This window comes from Drosophila sechellia, chromosome X, assembly GCF_004382195.2.
Source record: "Drosophila sechellia strain sech25 chromosome X, ASM438219v1, whole genome shotgun sequence".
NCBI lineage: Eukaryota > Metazoa > Arthropoda > Insecta > Diptera > Drosophilidae > Drosophila > Drosophila sechellia.
In genome coordinates, this window is record NC_045954.1 from 17,047,558 (window position 1) to 17,065,817 (window position 18,260).

Sequence of the window (18,260 nt, forward strand, 5' to 3'; positions counted from 1 at the left end):
TTGTAATTGAGTTTTTGTTTTTTGAAAAAGAAAAAAGAAAACGTGATAATCTAAACACCCCCACACGAAACACAAAAAAACAGTCACAACAAAAAAAAAAAAAAACAAATATATAAAAATAGTCAAATTTGTAAAGCTTAAAAATACTGGCCCTTATGAAATATATATTTAAAAAATATATATATTCGATGGATCAGTGCAAAAATGGAAAAACAAACAAAACGAAAAGCAATTAATTAATATATAAAAATATCTTTAAACAAAAAAGCAAAAAATCTAGTAGGCAAAATGTTATATACACATTTTTTGCTCAGTATTATGTTTTAAACTAAAATTAAGCGAGTTATTGTTTCCTGTTTATATATTTTTTTTCGTAAACCCTATTTTTACTATTTTTTGTTTTTCGATTTCGATTTCGAGTTTGATTTTTCTTCTTCTTCAAACTCGCTGCGATGGCAATTAATACTAAAGTGAAATCTAATGATATACCATAAACACATCTACAAAACGATATATATACATTTTTTTCGTTTTATTTAAACGTTTTACTTAAATATTAGTGAAAAAAATACACGCACATAACAAATTTGTGAGAGAAAAAATTACAATAAATATTTTTCTTTTTTTTTTTGCTTAGTCTCGTAAGTAGTTCATTATATTATGTAAAATATATAAAATAAATAAATGAATATAAATCTAATTAAAATGAATTCTTTCACTGAGAAAGGGAAACGTGATTTGGTAATGTTTTGCAGGTCACGCGGTAATTAGTTAAAGGTATTTTCTTAACGGTCGACACGTAAGCGCAACTAATTTTCTATTTTTTCTACTCGCGATTGACCGACTAATAGATACCCAGTAAAATGAAATTTTTGATTAGCATTTGGTGTTTTGAATGTATTTTAGAGTGCTTTAATATTTTTTAACGCAGTCTTGACAATAAACAACGCAGATTTATGGTAATAAATAAATGTGGAAACAAATACAGCATTAGCTAATTAATATGAATAACATTTAGAGAATTCGCAATATGTGCTCTAGCAGCATTTGGGTACTATTGCTTTAAGTAATCGCATTTAATGAATCTTAGTTCCTAGTCGTTATAAATACTTAGACTAGATGGAGGAGTGCTCCGCTCAAAGGACGATGGCCTCCTCCTCCTGGTACTGCTTGTTCTTGCGCCGCCGGTTGGACTTGATCTTGCTGAGCACACTGTACGCCTGCTGGATTTCAATAAAGCGCTGGTGGGCCTGGGCCCGCAAGCCCTCGTCCTTGACCTTGTCGGGATGGTACTCCTTGGAGAGCTTCCTGTACGCAGCGGTGATCTCTGCCTGCGAGGCGGTGGCACTTACGCCCAAGACCTTGTATGAATTGCGTTCGCCATCCACGTCCATGCTTTCGAACACCTCCTTCCAGGTCTCGTACCAGCCGTGATGCTGCGCATAGTTATAGGTGTCCTGCAGGGCTTGCTTCAGATCTGTCCACCAGGCGGAGGCCAAGAAGTTATGGATGGCCTCGTGGATGGGCACTTCGCCGCCGTCCTCGTCCGAAATGGTGCCGTTAAAGTACAGGAAGCTGCCCCAGAAGGCGCAGTAGATGATCACGGCGGTGGTCAGCTTGAAGGTCCTCTCACCGGGGCTTCCCCTTCGTGGCGGAGTCCTGCGCCATTGCTTGGACAAGCCGTCGAAGGTCAGTGCTGCCACGAGACCAGTGAGCAGCAAGGAGTAGGTCTCGTCGTATATCAGATACCTGGCCGGATACGCCAGATAGGCGGCCAGCAGGCAGTGCCACCATACACCCTGCTCCCGGCCAATGTTGCCCACCAGCCAAACGCCCAGGGAAACAAAGAGCGGTATCGCCCAGTGCAGGAAGCTCAGATCCCAGCCGACGACCAGCGTCTCCGGAATGGCCATGGAGCACACCTGACCGAACAGATGGCCGATCATCACCTGGCCCACGAATCTTTTCGAGGAGTACGGCGGTTTCGGATACGCCTGCAGCTTGGCCACGAACATCTTGACGAACTTGGGATCCTCGTTGGCATCCCGCACATATTCGGGGATCAGGAAGAGCTCGCCCATCCAGCCAATGCCCATGTAGCCACCCAGGGTGCACCACCAAATGAAGGCGTGGCGATCGCGGTGCAGGTACAGATGATGCAGGCCGAAGATTCCGCCGAAAAGCCAGCATAGATAGGCGATGACCACCGATTTCTGGGGCGGCAGAGCGTTGACCTCCTTGTTTTTGGTCTTGCCTTGGACCTGGCCATTGGACTTAGCCTTCGAAGGAGATCCTTTGGAGGTATCGTTGGTCTTATCCTTTCCAGCCGCTGGAGATACTGTCTGCGTGGTGCCCATGGTGTTCCAGGAGGATTACTGCAAGGGACGGGGGCAAAATTGTTATGATAAATGGGATAATTCGAAAGTAGTTTTACTAACCATATTATGGAAAGAAAAAAACATAAAATAACAACATAACATAATAACCATTGGTAGTACAACATTAATATTATTCTAAAAACAGTAATTATGAAATAATTATTATACATAATTGTGTATAAATTAAAATATAAAATAGTGTCACCATGAGCAATCGTCCATATCTAACATAACAAGCATATCCAATATACAACACATAGCAACATATAATATATAATACCTATGAACATTTTAGGTAAAGTAACACGATTTGATGTAGCATATTTAACTAATTAAAGATAAGCTTTTTGTATTTCAAACACATTTAAGTAGTAACGAGCTAAAACCAACCAATAAAGAACGGTGGCCTATAAAGAAGTCTTTTACAAAGCCTACAAATAGCAAAGAGTTTCGAAGATATACAATTTATTATTATTATTTTAGTTACAGGCTTTAAACATCACTTTTTGGGCCACTTTCCGTGAAAGACACTTACCCACTTGCGATCGACCTCGATTTCTTGTGAAATTGTCGCTGCGCAGGCGCAACTTCTTGGCCACGACTGTGCGGAGAATTGGAGAAAGAGAGGCGGAGAAAGACGCGGCGCAGAACTTTCTCTTTTCACAAATTCTACGCACGCACCGACAACAAGAACAAAAACGACAAACTGATCCACAAAAACCAAAAAAAAAAAGAAGAAAACCAAATGCACTGATGCGTTCAATTTGAATTGGTTGTTGCTGTTTCACTAAAATTGCAATTGAAACAACGAGACTTGGCGCAACAAATACGAATTTGTTGTTTTGCGGGCTGGATTAAAATATTGAATAAAGAATCCGAACTTTTTGCTCCGCTGAAGTTAGGTGTGACCAAGTGCAGGGACGGGCCAAAATACCATGGATCTGAATTTTAGTACGTTGTATACTTACAATACTCTTTAGATCACAAGCGATGAAATGTAAGATGTAAAAATGGATAAAAAATAATGCAAATGTATAAGGATCAGTTATAATCATTGTATTAAAATACACATTATACACTCAAATCTATTTAAAAAAAAAACCATTTAAAAATGAAATATTTTTATTGATATTTGTGTTTTTTTTTTTGCTGCTTAAATATAACAGTTGCATATTTAGCATGGATTACATGTATAAACAAAATTTTTGTTCTCGATAATTTGACACGTTATTTGAGCTTTTAAAAAATACTTAGCCTATGATTATAGTAAAAATAAAAATCAAATTGGGCTTACCAACTAAAATTGTTATGAGAATTTGTTAATGGCCGGCCTGTCATGAATAATTTGTTCAGAGGTTTTTAAATACCCTAATAATTTATAAAATATTAATGCAGTTATTTGACGTTCTTTTAAAACTTCTCCGACAATCACGAGCACACCCGCCTTGCGTCGTTGTAATACTTTCCATTGGGATTAATAATAAATAGATGAGGCAAAAAAAAAACACATTTAAATTAGTGCGCTAAGTTTCCGGAACCAGCTCCGGACTTAAGATGAGTGTAGTTGCTGGTCTTGAACGGTGGCCGCTTAGTTGTTCTTCTTCTTGGGCTTCTTGGGATTGCGGGAGCGCGACTTGGCCTTGCAGAGCGGACAGATGGGCGCGTTCCGGTGGATCTGCTGGTGGCAGGACAGACAGGACTTCATGGGCGGCGGCTGCTGGCGGAGATTCACATTGAAGTCGGAGCGGAACGAGGGATGGTGGCCGATGCCGATCGAGGGCGATTGCTGTAGCCGATTGCTTGGGGGCGGCGGCGGCGGTGGTGCTGAGAAGTCGCCCTTGCCCAGACGCACTGCAGCAGCAGCGGCGGCGGCAGCAGCACTGCCCGCTCCCGGCGGTGCGGGTGGCATGAAGGCGTGTCCAGGATTGCCGCCACCGCCGCCTCCGCCGCCCACAGATCCTCCACCACCGCCTGCAGCACCGCCACCACCAACGCCGCCCTGTCCGCCGCCAGAAGGCAGCGCGGTGACCGTGGCCTCCGGCATCAGAGGATGCCGGGCATGCGGACGGGCCAGCGACGAGTTCTGATTAACCGAGGCCGCCGCCGCAGCTGCAGCAGCTGCTGCTGCCGCCGATTGGGCGGCCACCTTAAGGAAGTTGGTCTGGAAGCGATCCTTTGAAATGGGACTACCCTCCTCCTCGTGCAGATCTCGCAGCGGGCTTAGTCCGAGATAGTCGCGGCGCATGTGATCAATCTGGTACTTCAGGGCCAGGTACTCCTCGTACACCCGATTGGCCATGTCGAAGGAGCGCGTCTGGTTCTCCTTCGTCTGCTTGATGATGTTCTCCATGTCGTTGATGTCCGCATGGATCTGGCGCAGCTCCTCCACGTGCGACATTTTCTCCTCGAGCAGGTGCTCCATCTCCTTGCGGTACTCCTCCAGGCACTTCTCCTCGTCGTCGCTCAGCTTCACCTCCTTGATGATCCGCACCTTGAGCTTCTCCAGCGACAGCGTCTTGTCCCTGATGTCCTTGATGGCTTCCAGTTTGGCGTAGTAGTGCCGCTCATTGGAGCTCGAGATCTCGCTGGTGGCCATTATAGATCCAAAGCGATCCGTGTGGTATAATATGTGTATTTTCGGAAGACTCTCGAGTGTTTTTTTTTTTGAATGGCCCCCTCCACTGGGCGAATGTTTATTTTGCACTTTTTCACTAGCCTAATAGTTCGGTGTCGGATTTTCCGGCCGATTCTTAAGCATCTGATATTGATGATCGAATATTTTGGGATGATCCTTTAGAATGGCGCACTTTTAATTGATTTTTTCTTTATTTACTTGATTTTTTCGCTGCTAATGCTAATACCATTTTTTTCTGGTATACAATGCAGTGTTACCAGAGAGTGGAAGCAATTTTATCCATTTCATCACGACCAGCCGATTACTTGCTATCGATAGCTGGCAGTGCGTACAATTTTACTTAAATGATATAGTTTATGTAGTCAAAGCGCTTTAATGATTTTACCTTGGGCGGTGCTTTTTAAATTTAAAAATCCGCTAAATTCCAGTTGCTTGATATTAGTGGCAAAAAACTGAAATCTGGCATTCATGTCGAGATAATACATCTAACAAAAATTAATAGCTAGTATCACTTTTGCAGGCAATCCCCGTCTTACCACCAACGGTCACACTAGGCGCGCCCCGTTATATTACATTATGCATTTGTATTTTTCGATCGGGCGCAGATCGTTCGGATCGGAAAATCCGGTTCGGAAAGCGGGCTTTGGGGACAAAACAAAGAATCTTGTTCTGGTCATGACTTTTCCATCCGCGAATTGTCAAATTTTGTTTAGCGAATAGTTGTTGTTCCCTTTTGAAGCCAACAACAATCGTGCACCGATCGTGCAAGAGAGAGAGACGGATGCAAACAATGCGTACGCGCGCGTATGTGTGTGTGAGACATTCCGCAAGTAATTCATTCCGCAAGAATAGTAAATAAATAAACAAATAAAAAAGTTGTTGCAAACTGGGCCGAAATGTTTGTGGAAATGTGTCAACAAGTTGCGGCCGTAAAATATCAGTGCAATATCGATATGTGTGGGAAATCTGTTTAGCAATTTAGCAGACACTTTTCGCCCACCGCTCTCTCCTCGTCTCTCTCACACTCTTTGTTTTGTTTTTTATTGTTGTGCTCTGGTTGTGTGTGTTGTGACTATAAAACGAAGTTCAGTTGACCACGCATAAACTGCATACGAAATTTTTAACAAGGCAAAAGCGAAAGGTAAAAGCGATTTTTATTATTTGTATTTGAAAGCCGCAGTTTCTTCGCGATCTCTTTTTCTGCGGGCTTCGATTTTCAATGGTCTCTTCTTTCTCCAATGCGTTCTAATCAATCCGTGTTTATATACGGGCTGTGTGTCTGTGTTGGTGGGCTGATAATTTTTAGAGACAGCTATGTGCCAAATAATAGTAATATCTAAATTAAATGTAAATAAAGCGAAATACGGCAATATTGATAACATTGTGAACTTTAATCATTAAACATTTAAATGTTTTAAAACTTTTCGTTACTACATGTATATATTTTTTTCATAATATGTTAATTTAGTGTTTTTGTCACCTATGTATTTACATATATGCGTTTAATATAATAATTTTTCCTAAATTTATAATATCCCTATTGCTGTGTTCACATCTGTATTTATGATAATTTTTTACATACATATATTTCGCTTCTAACTGCTTATCGCTCCCATTTGGCGATATACTGACTGTGCGAGCGGGACAGGTGTCACCTGTTGCGCCTCTCCGCTCCATCTCTCCAACGCTCTACCCCCTCTCTCTTTCTCTCCATCGTTTGACACATTTTTTTGCTGTTCTTAATTGTTTGGCAATTAAGTCAATTATAAACATATTAAGTCAGCCGACACACATTCTCAGATTGGATGCGCTTTTCCCTTTGACTTTCACAGAAGAATCAATAACCAAATAATCGATCAATCCAGGCGAAAAGTCCGAAAAACGGGCTAAATAAATAAAAGCCTCTCAAGATCTTTTAGTTATGGTAATAAATAAAGTACACTATGCATAAGTTCGTTGGGGTACGTAAAAAAATAAACAAACTCGTGAGTTGACAAATATTTGGATTTTTAGAGCTTAATGTATCTATGATCCGCCAACATTATGATCATTAAAAGAGAATATTAGCTGCTCATTCTATCTACAATATATTTATATTAAATGGGAAGAACTGTAATCTACCATTTCTTCAAAGACTATAGCTTACTTATGTAATAGCTTTTTCTTGTTTACAATTGGAACACATCGAGTGTTCTAAATGGCTTGTCAAAACAATATGGTAAATGACCATAAATCTGTAACCCTTCAGTAGATACACCTAAAGATTCATATTTAAACGTAGTTTGTGGGCAAAAAGACTTACAGATGAACGGAATAGCTGCACGCTTAGCATTCCGCTCGTGATAGTCCAGGTAATCAAGTGTCTGGGATTTCCTTTACCCTCTAACGTTCGCTTTGTGGATTCTTCTTTGTCTACCTGTCTTCTCGTTTCTCTGTGTGTAAATCAAATCACAAATCGATGGCAACTTACATACGACAAAAAATGCTGTCAAACAACTTGGAAATCGAGTCGCGAGATCGCTTAAACCCACACTGCCTCCTCTGATTCTCCGATTCTTCGCACTCCCTGGTCTTATATAATTGGGGTCATGGAAGCGTTAAGTCGAGTGTGGAACTATCTGTGCCCATTTCCTCCAGTTCAGTTTCAGTTTTGTTTTTTTTGCACCATGAATACGATCCCGGAATGAGGGACGAACAGTTAACTCAGCCTTTTTTTACTGTCGCCGCTCTTATCGCGCTTTTAAACATAAACAAAAACAAAGCTCAAACGCGGTCTGTGAATCAGAATCAGAGAATACGTATAGATACACAGGGAAAATATCATTATCTATATCTGTTCTCTATTCACAACTTCAGTTATTCCAATATTATACCAAGTATTATCAAAACACGTATCAAAGTGTTATCAATGATTCTGAAAGAAGTACATATTTGACATGCAAACTAGATGCATTATATTTTTCTCAGTGCACTATCATATTGCCATTGCTCTTGGTCCATGGAAACTGCTGTAATTAGCAAAATAACAATGCAACAAAAGAAGAAATGCATAAAATCGCAAGGGGAGAACGCAAGTGATTCATGCGAATAAATAAATGACTATCCAATTGCAAATGCGCATGAATGCATCACTTTATTTGCATGCAATCATATAAATATGAATTAAGTACAAGCGTTTTCATATTGCACATGCATATATGTATATTTTGAAATATATACATTTTTAGCTTGGCCAAATATTATCGCAACGGAAGTAAGCCCTATTAGATCGTATAATTGCGCAAAATAATGGAGCAAATCAGCGAAATATGATACATATGAATGTATATACACATAAATCAAAATTGGCTTAAATGGCACTCCAAGATGGATTTATGGCCATGTTTGTCGCTATCAAAGCTCAAAACTCTTCATCGAAAATATTCCTTCCAGAACATAGTATCTGAACTTTAAGTTTCATATTTATCATATATAGATATTGCTTATTGCTGCCATTGATAAATCCAGAGTTATGATTTGCCTATCAAGTTTACCATATAATCCCAAGGATTTGCACAGCATCATCTATGGCCGGTCATTCATGATGTAAACTGGCATTCAGCTCTATATAATTATCACTCTTGGGTGGCTCGTCATTGTTATCGTTCTTTTGCCCAGCCACTATAAATACGAACGATATCTGGACAGAACGTGTATATAGAGAGTGTTTTATACTATACTGACTATATGCACTGGGTACAATTCGCGAGTATCTCACCACACGAAAGTGTGACACATTTCAGTCATATCTATGGGGACAATAATTGAAGAGCAAATAGTTAATACATGTCTTTTAAATTTTGTTACATGGAGAGAGTTAAGATCATTTTATTGTGACTACATAAAAAAATAATAGTAATAAGAACTTTCAATTTCATATAAAAAGGAAAACCATAATGCCCTACGTCTATGAAACGCACTGTGGATAGTCCACATGGTCACAGAATTGGGTAATTGAATGTGGATTCGTATTCGTGATTGTGTGTGGCAAAACAATTGATTCACTTGGTCAGCACTCGCTTTACTATGCGAGTCGATTCGAGTATATATATATATATATATATATATATATATATATATCCACTGGTGTGAGAGCGTAAAATTTGAAATTCGATTAATCATCGAGGAGGAGACGGGACAGGCGGCGTAGTAGTAGGTCTAGCTGATATTCGCGGGAAATAATTTAGGGTTCGATCTAATGTGAGTCATCCATCAAGTTCATTCATCCAACTTATCCAGCGCAATATGCAAAAAAATATAAAAAAAGGAGAAGTGCCCCGGCGACAATAAACACAACAATGGGTTCGTTTAAACTTTAAACGCTTATAAACAAAATCATCGAGGCCGAGGGAAGTGGACTATTGCTGGAGTGGAGAGAACTCCCATTTGAAGTGGGGCGACCACTTAAGCGACAACGACAGCAATTCCCGGCATGCCCAGATGGTCCACTCTCTGCAATTCCATGCCAAGCGATCCAATCCGATTCCATCCGATCTGGTGGGGTCTGGTCCACTTTAGACGCTGTCGAGAGTTGAAAAGTTCAGGGAACTGCAATGGGAGGAAAGCGTAGCAATGGGTGGGCCCAAGAAATTAAGATCATCAATGGAGCAGTGATGTAAACAACTCTCAAATGCCAGATGCTTCGGTCGTAAGAGTTACAATGCTTGGGAGTAGTTGGGTGCATTAAGCTATTATCTACTATACTATATAAACGTAAAAACTAGAGAGCACACTGCGGTCGTTTGGTTCGACTATTGCATACCCATTAACTCAAGTAAAGGATAATGTGTGTGGTTGCTTTGAATACCCAAAATGTTTTGTTTTGTTTTCAGTAAACCTAAAGCAACTTATTGATGGTCAGATTACATCCTTTTGGGCATATTATCTATGAAATTCCACAGAACTGCAAACTTTGTTTATTGAATTTGAAACTTATCGTTGTTTGTTAGTTTTCTATCCGACTTTCTAAGCTCGCCGTTGAAAATGTGCTGATAATTGCACTCGGCCAGTTTGTATATTGTTTATTCAAATCTCTGTTTCAATCCAACTGAATAAATAATCGACTGAAAAGCGCTGACTTTGAAAGCGGAAAGTGAAAGCGCATCTGTGAGTGGGGGAAAAACTAATGATGATCGAAGAGGTGAACCTTGTTGGTCGTTCGAGAAGAAATGCAAACACGTGTCTTTAATATCCGCACTCTCTGCATTTTTTTATTTGCATTTGCCTCGTTGGCACTTAATTATGTGGCCACTTAAAAATTGCGAATACTTGGGCATAATCTAAGCGTAAATTATAAATCTAAATAAATTATGAGCTAATTGCACGGCTAGTCTAATTGGAGTAGTCCAGTCGCCTCCTGGCCAGAGCCAATCGAATGAGTCGGCGCTGCTCCAGTTCCTGTAGTTGCTGCTGGACGAGCAGGCGATGCAGTAGCTCCACTTTGGCGTACTCCTGGGCCTTCCGTTGCACCCGCTTCTGCTGCTCCTCCACGAAGGCGTCCATGGTTTTTGAGATGACACAGGGTTCGTTGAGGTCCTCCAGCTGCTGCTCCTTCTGTGTGATGTGATTCCAGCAGTTGGTCTTGATGAACTGCAGCACTAGATGGATCAGATGGCTCCAGAAAATCAGTGAGGATTGATAGAATTCAAAGAGGCTCGTGGACATGTCGAATGTTCAGTTAACTGGTGAGAAGTGTGAGGTTTCAAGCGAAATTCGAGACCTATATAGTACAAGAGGTAACCTGGGAAACTCAAGCAGGTAACTACTGAAATTCCAAGGGGATACCTGTAAGAGTAAATAATGTACGGATTGAGTCATCTCACAGGGCTTAAATCCTTCGGCTATCCTAATCAGGTAACTTTTAAGGTCGATAGGTCACAAATATGTTGAGCAAAAAGATGTTGGGATAACCTAACGGCTACCTATGGTCCTTAGAGATAGAGAGGATTGTCTCTTTACCTAGATTAAAAATTTCAAGTTTTCATATCTACTCAGGTATTATGTATCACGTAAAAATACATACTTTCGGTTCTTATCAGTTTGTTACAAACAGTTTTAACCCGATTTTCTATCTCTATCCCCTAGGCTCCACCATGGAGCAGGCGCGTCCTGTGCCCGCTCCCCGCCGCCTCTATCCTGAGCTGCGTCCCGCCAACTACGAGAATATCGAGATCAGAAGGCCCAATAGTCCCAGCAACAATATCAACCACAATAACATTAAGAAACTCAACATTAATGCGGAGAATCTGCACGGCAATTGTGCGGAAAAGAAGCTGCCATCGAGTGGACAAAGCAAGTTGATCCTGCAGGAGAACAACTCCGATAATCAGCAGCCGATCTACGGTCCGGATGCCAATGAGAATGTCCAGGAGCCGATGTATGCGACACCAAGGCCAGCTCCACGCCAGCGATTGCCACCAGCGGGCGAGCCGGAGGATCCCTATCCGGATCCGGACGATGAGGTGCCCCTGAGGATTTTGCGAGCGGCGCCACAGATTCCACCCAAGCCACTCAACATTCTGCTCGACCAGCGTGCCTCGATCTGCAGCGAGCTGTCCACCACCAGTGTGCAGACATCAGGCAAAGCTGGCGAGGATCGGGAAGAATCGCGGTACGCGTCCAACGCCTCACTGGACTGCAGCGAGAGCTCCCACAGCGGCAAGTTCAAGTCGCAGTCACCCGGGTACGTAGACGCCGTCGATTCATCCATTCCGCAGTCGGATCACCCGGATCCAAACGGGCACCATCCACAGGCAGAGTCCTCCTCCGCAGAACAGTCCTCCGGCAGCCAAGATGGCGACGATGACAAGTAAACCATTGACCATCATTTCTACCCTTTGTCCTGCACTTTCCTTAGTTTTTTTTTTTTGCCCCTTTATATTTTTTGTTGCTGTGAAATGGAAGCTAACAATACACAGAATATATGTTAATAAGTGGATTTTTGGGTAGTAAATTTGGTTGTAGATAGCACAAAATGTTTATAAAAGTTTATACACAGAGAAAAATAATTCTTAAAATCCTTTTCACTTCTAATTTAATTATGGTATTTGGTGAGTTCTTTTATGTTTTTTCTTTATTTGCGGTTGTGGTTACAATAATTTTTTAAACAACAAAATGTTATTGCATTTAGGTAAACATTTGAAGCCAAAACACACATCGTTAAATAATCACATTTTTGCTTCGGCATTACTATACAAATTTGCTAGAATTGCTATCTGGTTTATTGAGCCTTTTTTTTTGGCGACCATTTCTTAACGAGAGTTTATCACAGAGTTGGCATTTTTCTGTGGGTACTTTGGACTTAGATAATTAATTTTTAACAGCAACATTTCTGAGTTTGGTAGAGCTGAAACGATTTATATTAGCTTCCTGTGATGGAAACAGCTGTTTTCACTAATCATTTACACATCACATTTGGGCTCAATTATGCCTCCAGTTTGATAGCATCCCCTCCTATTTATGTACTTCCCTGCGGAACTCCATGTCCTTCTATTTCGAGGTGCGTCTCGCCAAGATCACTTCCGCCGCCCTGTCCAACCGTGAATATAAATGGGCCCATCAAGGGATTCGTCACTATAAATAGCCCGGCGTCTGTTCAAGATCAATGACAAGCGGAATTGTTTAAAAATAGTAGAGCGGAAAGTCTTAAGATCGTTTTTCACACCGAAATCTGAGTTTTGTGCGGTCGACAATTGTTTTCAAGATCAGTCGGTAGGGAATCGTGTATAGGAAAGGTATTGTCGGGTGCCTTAGTCTTAATTGTTTAAAAATATTAAGCAAAGTTATAACTGCGGCATATTGGTAAATGTCAAGCAATATTTTTTAGGATTTTATTGGTTTTGGTGTGATTTCCACTCTTCATATATTGAAATAATTTAAATCTAAGTATTGAATTTATAATAGGAAATCCTTGAAGGATTTCTTTTCGTGTTCTTCGAATGATAAGTGGTGTTTTGGTTTGGTTTGATTCCCATATTCAATCTTTTGGAATGATCTCCCCTCTGAACACGATGATTTTTGTGGTCTAACATTTTTAGCTTGATGTTTTCTTGGATCTTAACCACTAACTTAACAGGGAATGGAATAGTCTTTAGACCGAAAGTCAAAATATCTAATAGATTGTGTTCCTTAAACTCCCTAGTAACCTGCTTCGATCGCTGGGCACCACATCTAAGCTGCTGGGAGAAGCCATCGGCGAGCGGATTACGTTCAAGGCCAAGGGAGCCAAGAAGCGACTGGACAGGAACCTCAAGAGCTCCACGGAGGCAATCAGCATCATCGGAGCGGATGCTGGCCGGAGTTTGAAGCACGCCAGCAAGAGATTCGGCTCCAATTTCAGTCTTGGCAGGAATAAGGACAAGACGGATATAGGCATAGGCGGAAGGCCAGGAGGATCGGGTGACATGGATCTGGACAGGCGGCAGACGATGCCCAATACGGATGTCTTCAACACAATCCAGTTCTCGAGTCCATTGAACCGAAACGGTGGTCTCCCAGATCTGCGTGAAAACGAGGCAAAGCTGCAAAAGGAGAATTATGTGCGGACGGATCCGGATCAGGAGGACGACGGCTGCTATGAGGTGCCTAAAACGCAAGGCAAACCGCCCAGCTACGATGAGGCACTGCGATCACGACCCTCGCCCAGTGACTCGCCAATGTCCAGGAATCTCGCCCAGGAGGCTGCCCAATTGGTGCAGTTGCGCAACCAGCGGCAGCTGAGCAGCAGCTCCTCAAATGGCGATGAGTCGCCGCGAATGCCCATGCCTGCCTTTCCTCCACCCCGCCTCTCCCAGCAACCGGAGCAGTTCCGCATGGATGCACTGCAGCCGCCGGTGCGCCAGAAGCGTCGGAAGAACTACGAACACATCGAACTGCGACGTCCGCCCGTCGACTCTGCCCAGCTGGAGGAACTCAATCGGGCTGCAGCGGCCGCAGAGCGCGAGGAATCCCTGCTGATCTCCGCCAAGAATGCCGAGGCGGAGACCAAGACACCGAAACCAGAACGCAGCGATTCGTGGGAGTTCTACGGTGAAGACGAGGACGTGGAGGAGGATGGGGATGAGGAACAGGAGGGGAGCTCCTCGCCCGAACCGGTGTATGCCAATCAGGAGGCAACATATGGCAAACTCTTTGAAATGGCCACAGCAGGGAGCAGTCGCAGCAATGTGCTGACCCCCAACCAGGTGGCGGAGCAGCAGCAGCTGGCCTGCATCACCGAGGATTCGGAGTTGGATGCTTGCGAAGGAGCTGTGGGCGGAGTTCCCCTGCCGCAGGCCCTCATAGAAGAGTTCGACCCGCTGAGCAGCAAGAGTTCGACCCTGGCCAGGTCCAACAAAAGCAATGAGTTGCTGCTGCTCGAGCATTTGCTGGAGGAGGACACCTACGGCACGGTGAAGGCGGAGCAGGACGATGTGAGCATGTGCACCTCCGAGGAAGAGCCCACGACGAGCGCCGCCACATCACCTAAGCCCCAGCAGCCGCAGATAGTGCACCAGAATGCCCGTCTGCTGAGTGATAGCATGGAGAATATGCTGGACTCGGACCAGGAGCGGGCAAAGCCCTATCTCAGCCGAATGCCGGAGTCGACACATAAGGCCAATGGACCAGTGGACTTGGCCAGTGCCTCAAGGAACCGCACCAACTGGTTTGTGCCGGATAAGGCATCAGGTTCCGATGTAACACCCAACACTTCTAAAACTACGCCGACAATCGAAGGCGACAGCCCACCCACATACCTGGAAGCCATTGGAGGTAGCAAGGATGCCACCGGTGGTCAGGAGAATCGCTCCACCATCGGCTCCCGCTTCCGTCAAACCATGAATGCCATCTCCAATGTAAAACTGAAAATGGACGCCATGAAACGAAAGGCCAGCTTCAGGGCAGCCAATCAGCGGCAGTCCGACGTACGGGTGGCCCTGCAAATGGTGCCCAGACCGAGCTTATCGCCTTTGCTAATCCGCTACGAGGGTCCGCTGGTGCGTTTCCCATCCGGTGTCGTGGAGGATATACTCAAGGAGATGCAGAATCGCAAGGCCATACTCAGGGAACGCCAGTTTCAGACGTTCCTCGACCAGGAGATGAAGACGCCCAGGGAAATGATACCCCTGGACACGATCACCACGCTGCAATGCGTGAGCAATAGTCGCGTCACGGACACAGCTACCCATTTCTACTGCTTCGAGATAACCACGTCACAGCCAAAGAACGGAAACGGAGCGGGGGATACCATGTCATCCAATCCCAATCTTCTAATGACCAGCAGCTCGTCGGGTAATGTGAAGCAGCAGCGTGTCTCGCATCTGTATGGCGTGGGCAAGGAGTCGGAACGCGGAGTCTGGATGCAAAGGATCCTGGAGAGCTTGACCAACAGTCTGCCGGTGAAGTACACTTGCCACTACTACCGTGCTGGATGGTGTTACCTTAAGGTGAGTACATTCTTTAGATGGATTTAGCTGGACAGGATGCATATGCCATTAATCTGCAGAACTCTATCACCTCGGAGTGGAGCGGCACCTGGTTGGTGCTTCGCAAGAGCCAGCGACGTTTGATCTTTGTAAGCGAGGCCAACGGCAATGTGGAGAAGATGGATCTGCGGAAAGCGCGCTGCATAGGTGAGGTGATCCTTAAACTAATCCACGTAAAATCCCATTAAACCCATATTTTGAAACAGTGCTGAAGGAGAGTGACGAGTCCATTGACAATCTGCACGTGGAAAGCGGACCCATGCTAATGATCGACTGCCCGCCGTATGCGGTCTACATGATCATGAGTTCTGCACGCGAGACAAAGATCTGGAGGCACATCATCCGCGAAGTGGCCCACAACAATGGCTTCTCGCTGGGCGATCAACAGCTTACGCGATACGATGTGCCCGTCATTGTGGACAAGTGCATCAACTTTGTGTACATCCACGGTTCCATGTCGGAGGGCATTTATCGCAAGTCCGGATCGGAGAACTCCATGCACAAGCTGATGAGCGCCTTCCGCGCGGACGCCTTCAATGTGGAGATCACCCGAAATGAATACAATGAGCACGATGTGGCCAATGTCCTTAAGCGTTTCATGCGCGATCTACCCGAACGATTGCTAGGCAAGCTGACGGACAGCTTTGTCTTCGTCACGGAGCTGGCGGTGGCCACCGAAAAGATTCCCATCTATCGGGAGCTACTTGCCCGCCTCTCAGCCATCGAGCGCGAAACACTGCGTCGAATCGTGGGTCATCTGGTCTTCATTAGTTCGCAGCAGGCCAAGAACAAGATGAGTGTCCAAAACCTAACAATGATCTGGGGTCCCACGTTGCTGGCCAAGAAGGTAAAGGGATTGACTTTCTATATGATATAAGCGAAATTTCTACAAATTACCAACTCGTACATCCATAAAGTCGAAAGATTTACAATGAAGTATATACATACATATATCAAGAAGAATTAGTACCCAACTGATGCTTTAGTAGTAGTAGTTTTTTTTATATTTTAAAGATTTTGTTTTAAATTATAATTAAATTCACAGAGCGACGAGCTAATCTACTCACAAAAGGAGGCGGATGTGCTCAGTGATCTAGTTGTGCTCTACAAGAATCTTTTCCCCTGCAGTGCCGATGAAATTGTGAGTTAACTTAAAATAAACATACATGTGATATATGATTTAAGATCATACTCCTTTTAGAAACGGGAGCAGGCCATGCTGGCATGTCTGCAAAAGTATTATGCGGCCGCCGAAACGCTTAAGGATGCGGTGAAGCAGTCCGGGGACATCAAGATCTGGATCAGCCTGAATCCCAATCCTGAAAACAAAACAGAGGTGGGATTTCGTTAAATATAATAATGATAAAATATGTGTTTTTACCAAATCTCTGTGGCTTTCCTTTGAGCAGGAGAAGACGCAAGTGAATGCCACCATATCGCCCACGAAGACCGCCTACGAGCTGTGCCGCGAATACTCCGCCAAGATGCAGCTGCCCACCCATCAGTTGACACTGTACGAGGTGATCCTGAACGACAGCTTAGAGCGTCCGCTTCACCATGACACCAAGGTGTTCGATGTCATTCTGAATTGGTCCTATTGGCCTGAGGAGGATCGCAAGCATAACTACCTGGTGGTACGTCCCGTTGAGATGCTGTGCGAGATTCAGCGAGCGGTGAAAAATCTAGCCACCGTAACGCCCGGCAAGGAGCTGCGATTCGCCGACTCCAGAACGAAAACCTTTAAAACGCTGCAGTGCGAGCTGCGGGATGGAAAGATTGTGGTGTCCAAGAAGGACAAGAATGACAAAACGACCATTGTGCGGGAGATCTTCTTGCAGAGCAGCACGGCGTACCTGGGCTGCGAGCGAAAACGCGACTTTCCCTGGAGCTGGGCCATCACCTTTGTGGAGCGTACGCAGGCGCAGATCATGAGGTGGGACATCATATACATCATATTTGACTGGAATAAAATAGTGTAATATAATCCTTTCTAACAGATCGCGCGATGCACCCTTCATTGGGCACGTCCTGGCGGGCAGCGAGTGGATGGACCGCACCATTTGGTACTCCAGCATCTGGTACTGCTTGTACAGGGACAACATCTTGCCGCCGGCGGAGATCATCATCAAGTAGAAGTGCCCTCTCCCAGCTGCCAAACATAGATTTTACCGCCGTCTTGTGCATTTTTCTGTATATATTCTGAATTTATTCACAATATTAGGGAATATATACGTTTAGCAATATTTTTATGATCAATTTCGAGAATTTTCCAATATTTCGAATTAGCCAAGGAAAAAATCAATTTTTTTTACACTTTTTCTGTAAATAATCACGTTTAATCAAATACCAAATTGTATATAAGCTTAAGAAAAAACGATTGTATAACTAAGTATATGCCCTTTGTCTTCAACATAGCTCGATATCTGACATATCTAGTGTTTATCTACATATGTAGATATGTATGCTAACTATTAGTTAGGCACAGCCACACCGAGCAGCAAATTTTAGGTTTCGTAACCTAAAATTTCGTAATTGTAATTTTTATACGTACATATGTTTTTAATTGGATTCGCATTTATTCAATGTTTGCTTACATTTGAAACTATTAAATTAATAAAATTCATTTGCTAATGATTATTTCGATATAATTAAACCATCAAGTTCAGTTTATTTATTTCAAATTAATGAGGCAATCAATGCAAAGTTGTATATAGACTACTTCTCACTGTCAACTGCAAGTTTTCA

General features: G+C 43.5%; 4 protein-coding genes across 6 annotated transcripts; 1 reads left to right on the forward strand and 3 right to left on the reverse strand.

Moving 5' to 3' along the window:
* Positions 1-381: 381 nt before the first annotated feature.
* Positions 382-3,279, reverse strand: LOC6618015 (dnaJ homolog subfamily C member 22). The gene is made up of 2 exons (XM_032726736.1): positions 2,914-3,279; positions 382-2,375 (listed from the first exon to the last, which is right to left on the reverse strand). Exon 2 carries the CDS (start codon positions 2,355-2,357, stop codon positions 1,137-1,139), a length of 1,221 nt encoding a protein of 406 aa, XP_032582627.1. The 5' UTR covers positions 2,358-2,375; positions 2,914-3,279; the 3' UTR covers positions 382-1,136.
* A 224-nt stretch (positions 3,280-3,503) lies between these two features.
* LOC6618016 (zinc finger C4H2 domain-containing protein) lies at positions 3,504-5,247 on the reverse strand. Its single transcript, XM_002042288.2, has one exon. The coding sequence runs from the start codon at positions 4,972-4,974 to the stop codon at positions 3,967-3,969; it is 1,008 nt and encodes a 335-aa protein (XP_002042324.1). The 5' UTR covers positions 4,975-5,247; the 3' UTR covers positions 3,504-3,966.
* A 339-nt stretch (positions 5,248-5,586) lies between these two features.
* LOC6618019 lies at positions 5,587-18,168 on the forward strand. Of its 3 annotated transcripts, none has more exons than XM_032725369.1 (9): positions 5,587-6,154; positions 11,137-11,860; positions 13,193-15,476; positions 15,536-15,662; positions 15,722-16,362; positions 16,561-16,656; positions 16,717-16,851; positions 16,925-17,448; positions 17,513-17,648. In XM_032725369.1, the coding sequence occupies exons 2-9, from the start codon at positions 11,145-11,147 to the stop codon at positions 17,646-17,648; spliced, it is 4,659 nt and encodes a 1,552-aa protein (XP_032581260.1). In that variant the 5' UTR covers positions 5,587-6,154; positions 11,137-11,144. The 3 variants fall into 3 exon arrangements, with proteins under 3 accessions (XP_032581260.1, XP_032581262.1, XP_032581261.1); XM_032725371.1 differs by having other exon boundaries at positions 5,588-6,154; positions 11,137-11,734; XM_032725370.1 differs by lacking the exon at positions 5,587-6,154 and having other exon boundaries at positions 11,145-11,860; positions 17,513-18,168.
* LOC6618017 lies at positions 10,331-10,719 on the reverse strand. Its single transcript, XM_002042289.2, has one exon. It carries the CDS (start codon positions 10,714-10,716, stop codon positions 10,384-10,386), a length of 333 nt encoding a protein of 110 aa, XP_002042325.1. The 5' UTR covers positions 10,717-10,719; the 3' UTR covers positions 10,331-10,383.
* Positions 18,169-18,260: the final 92 nt, after the last annotated feature.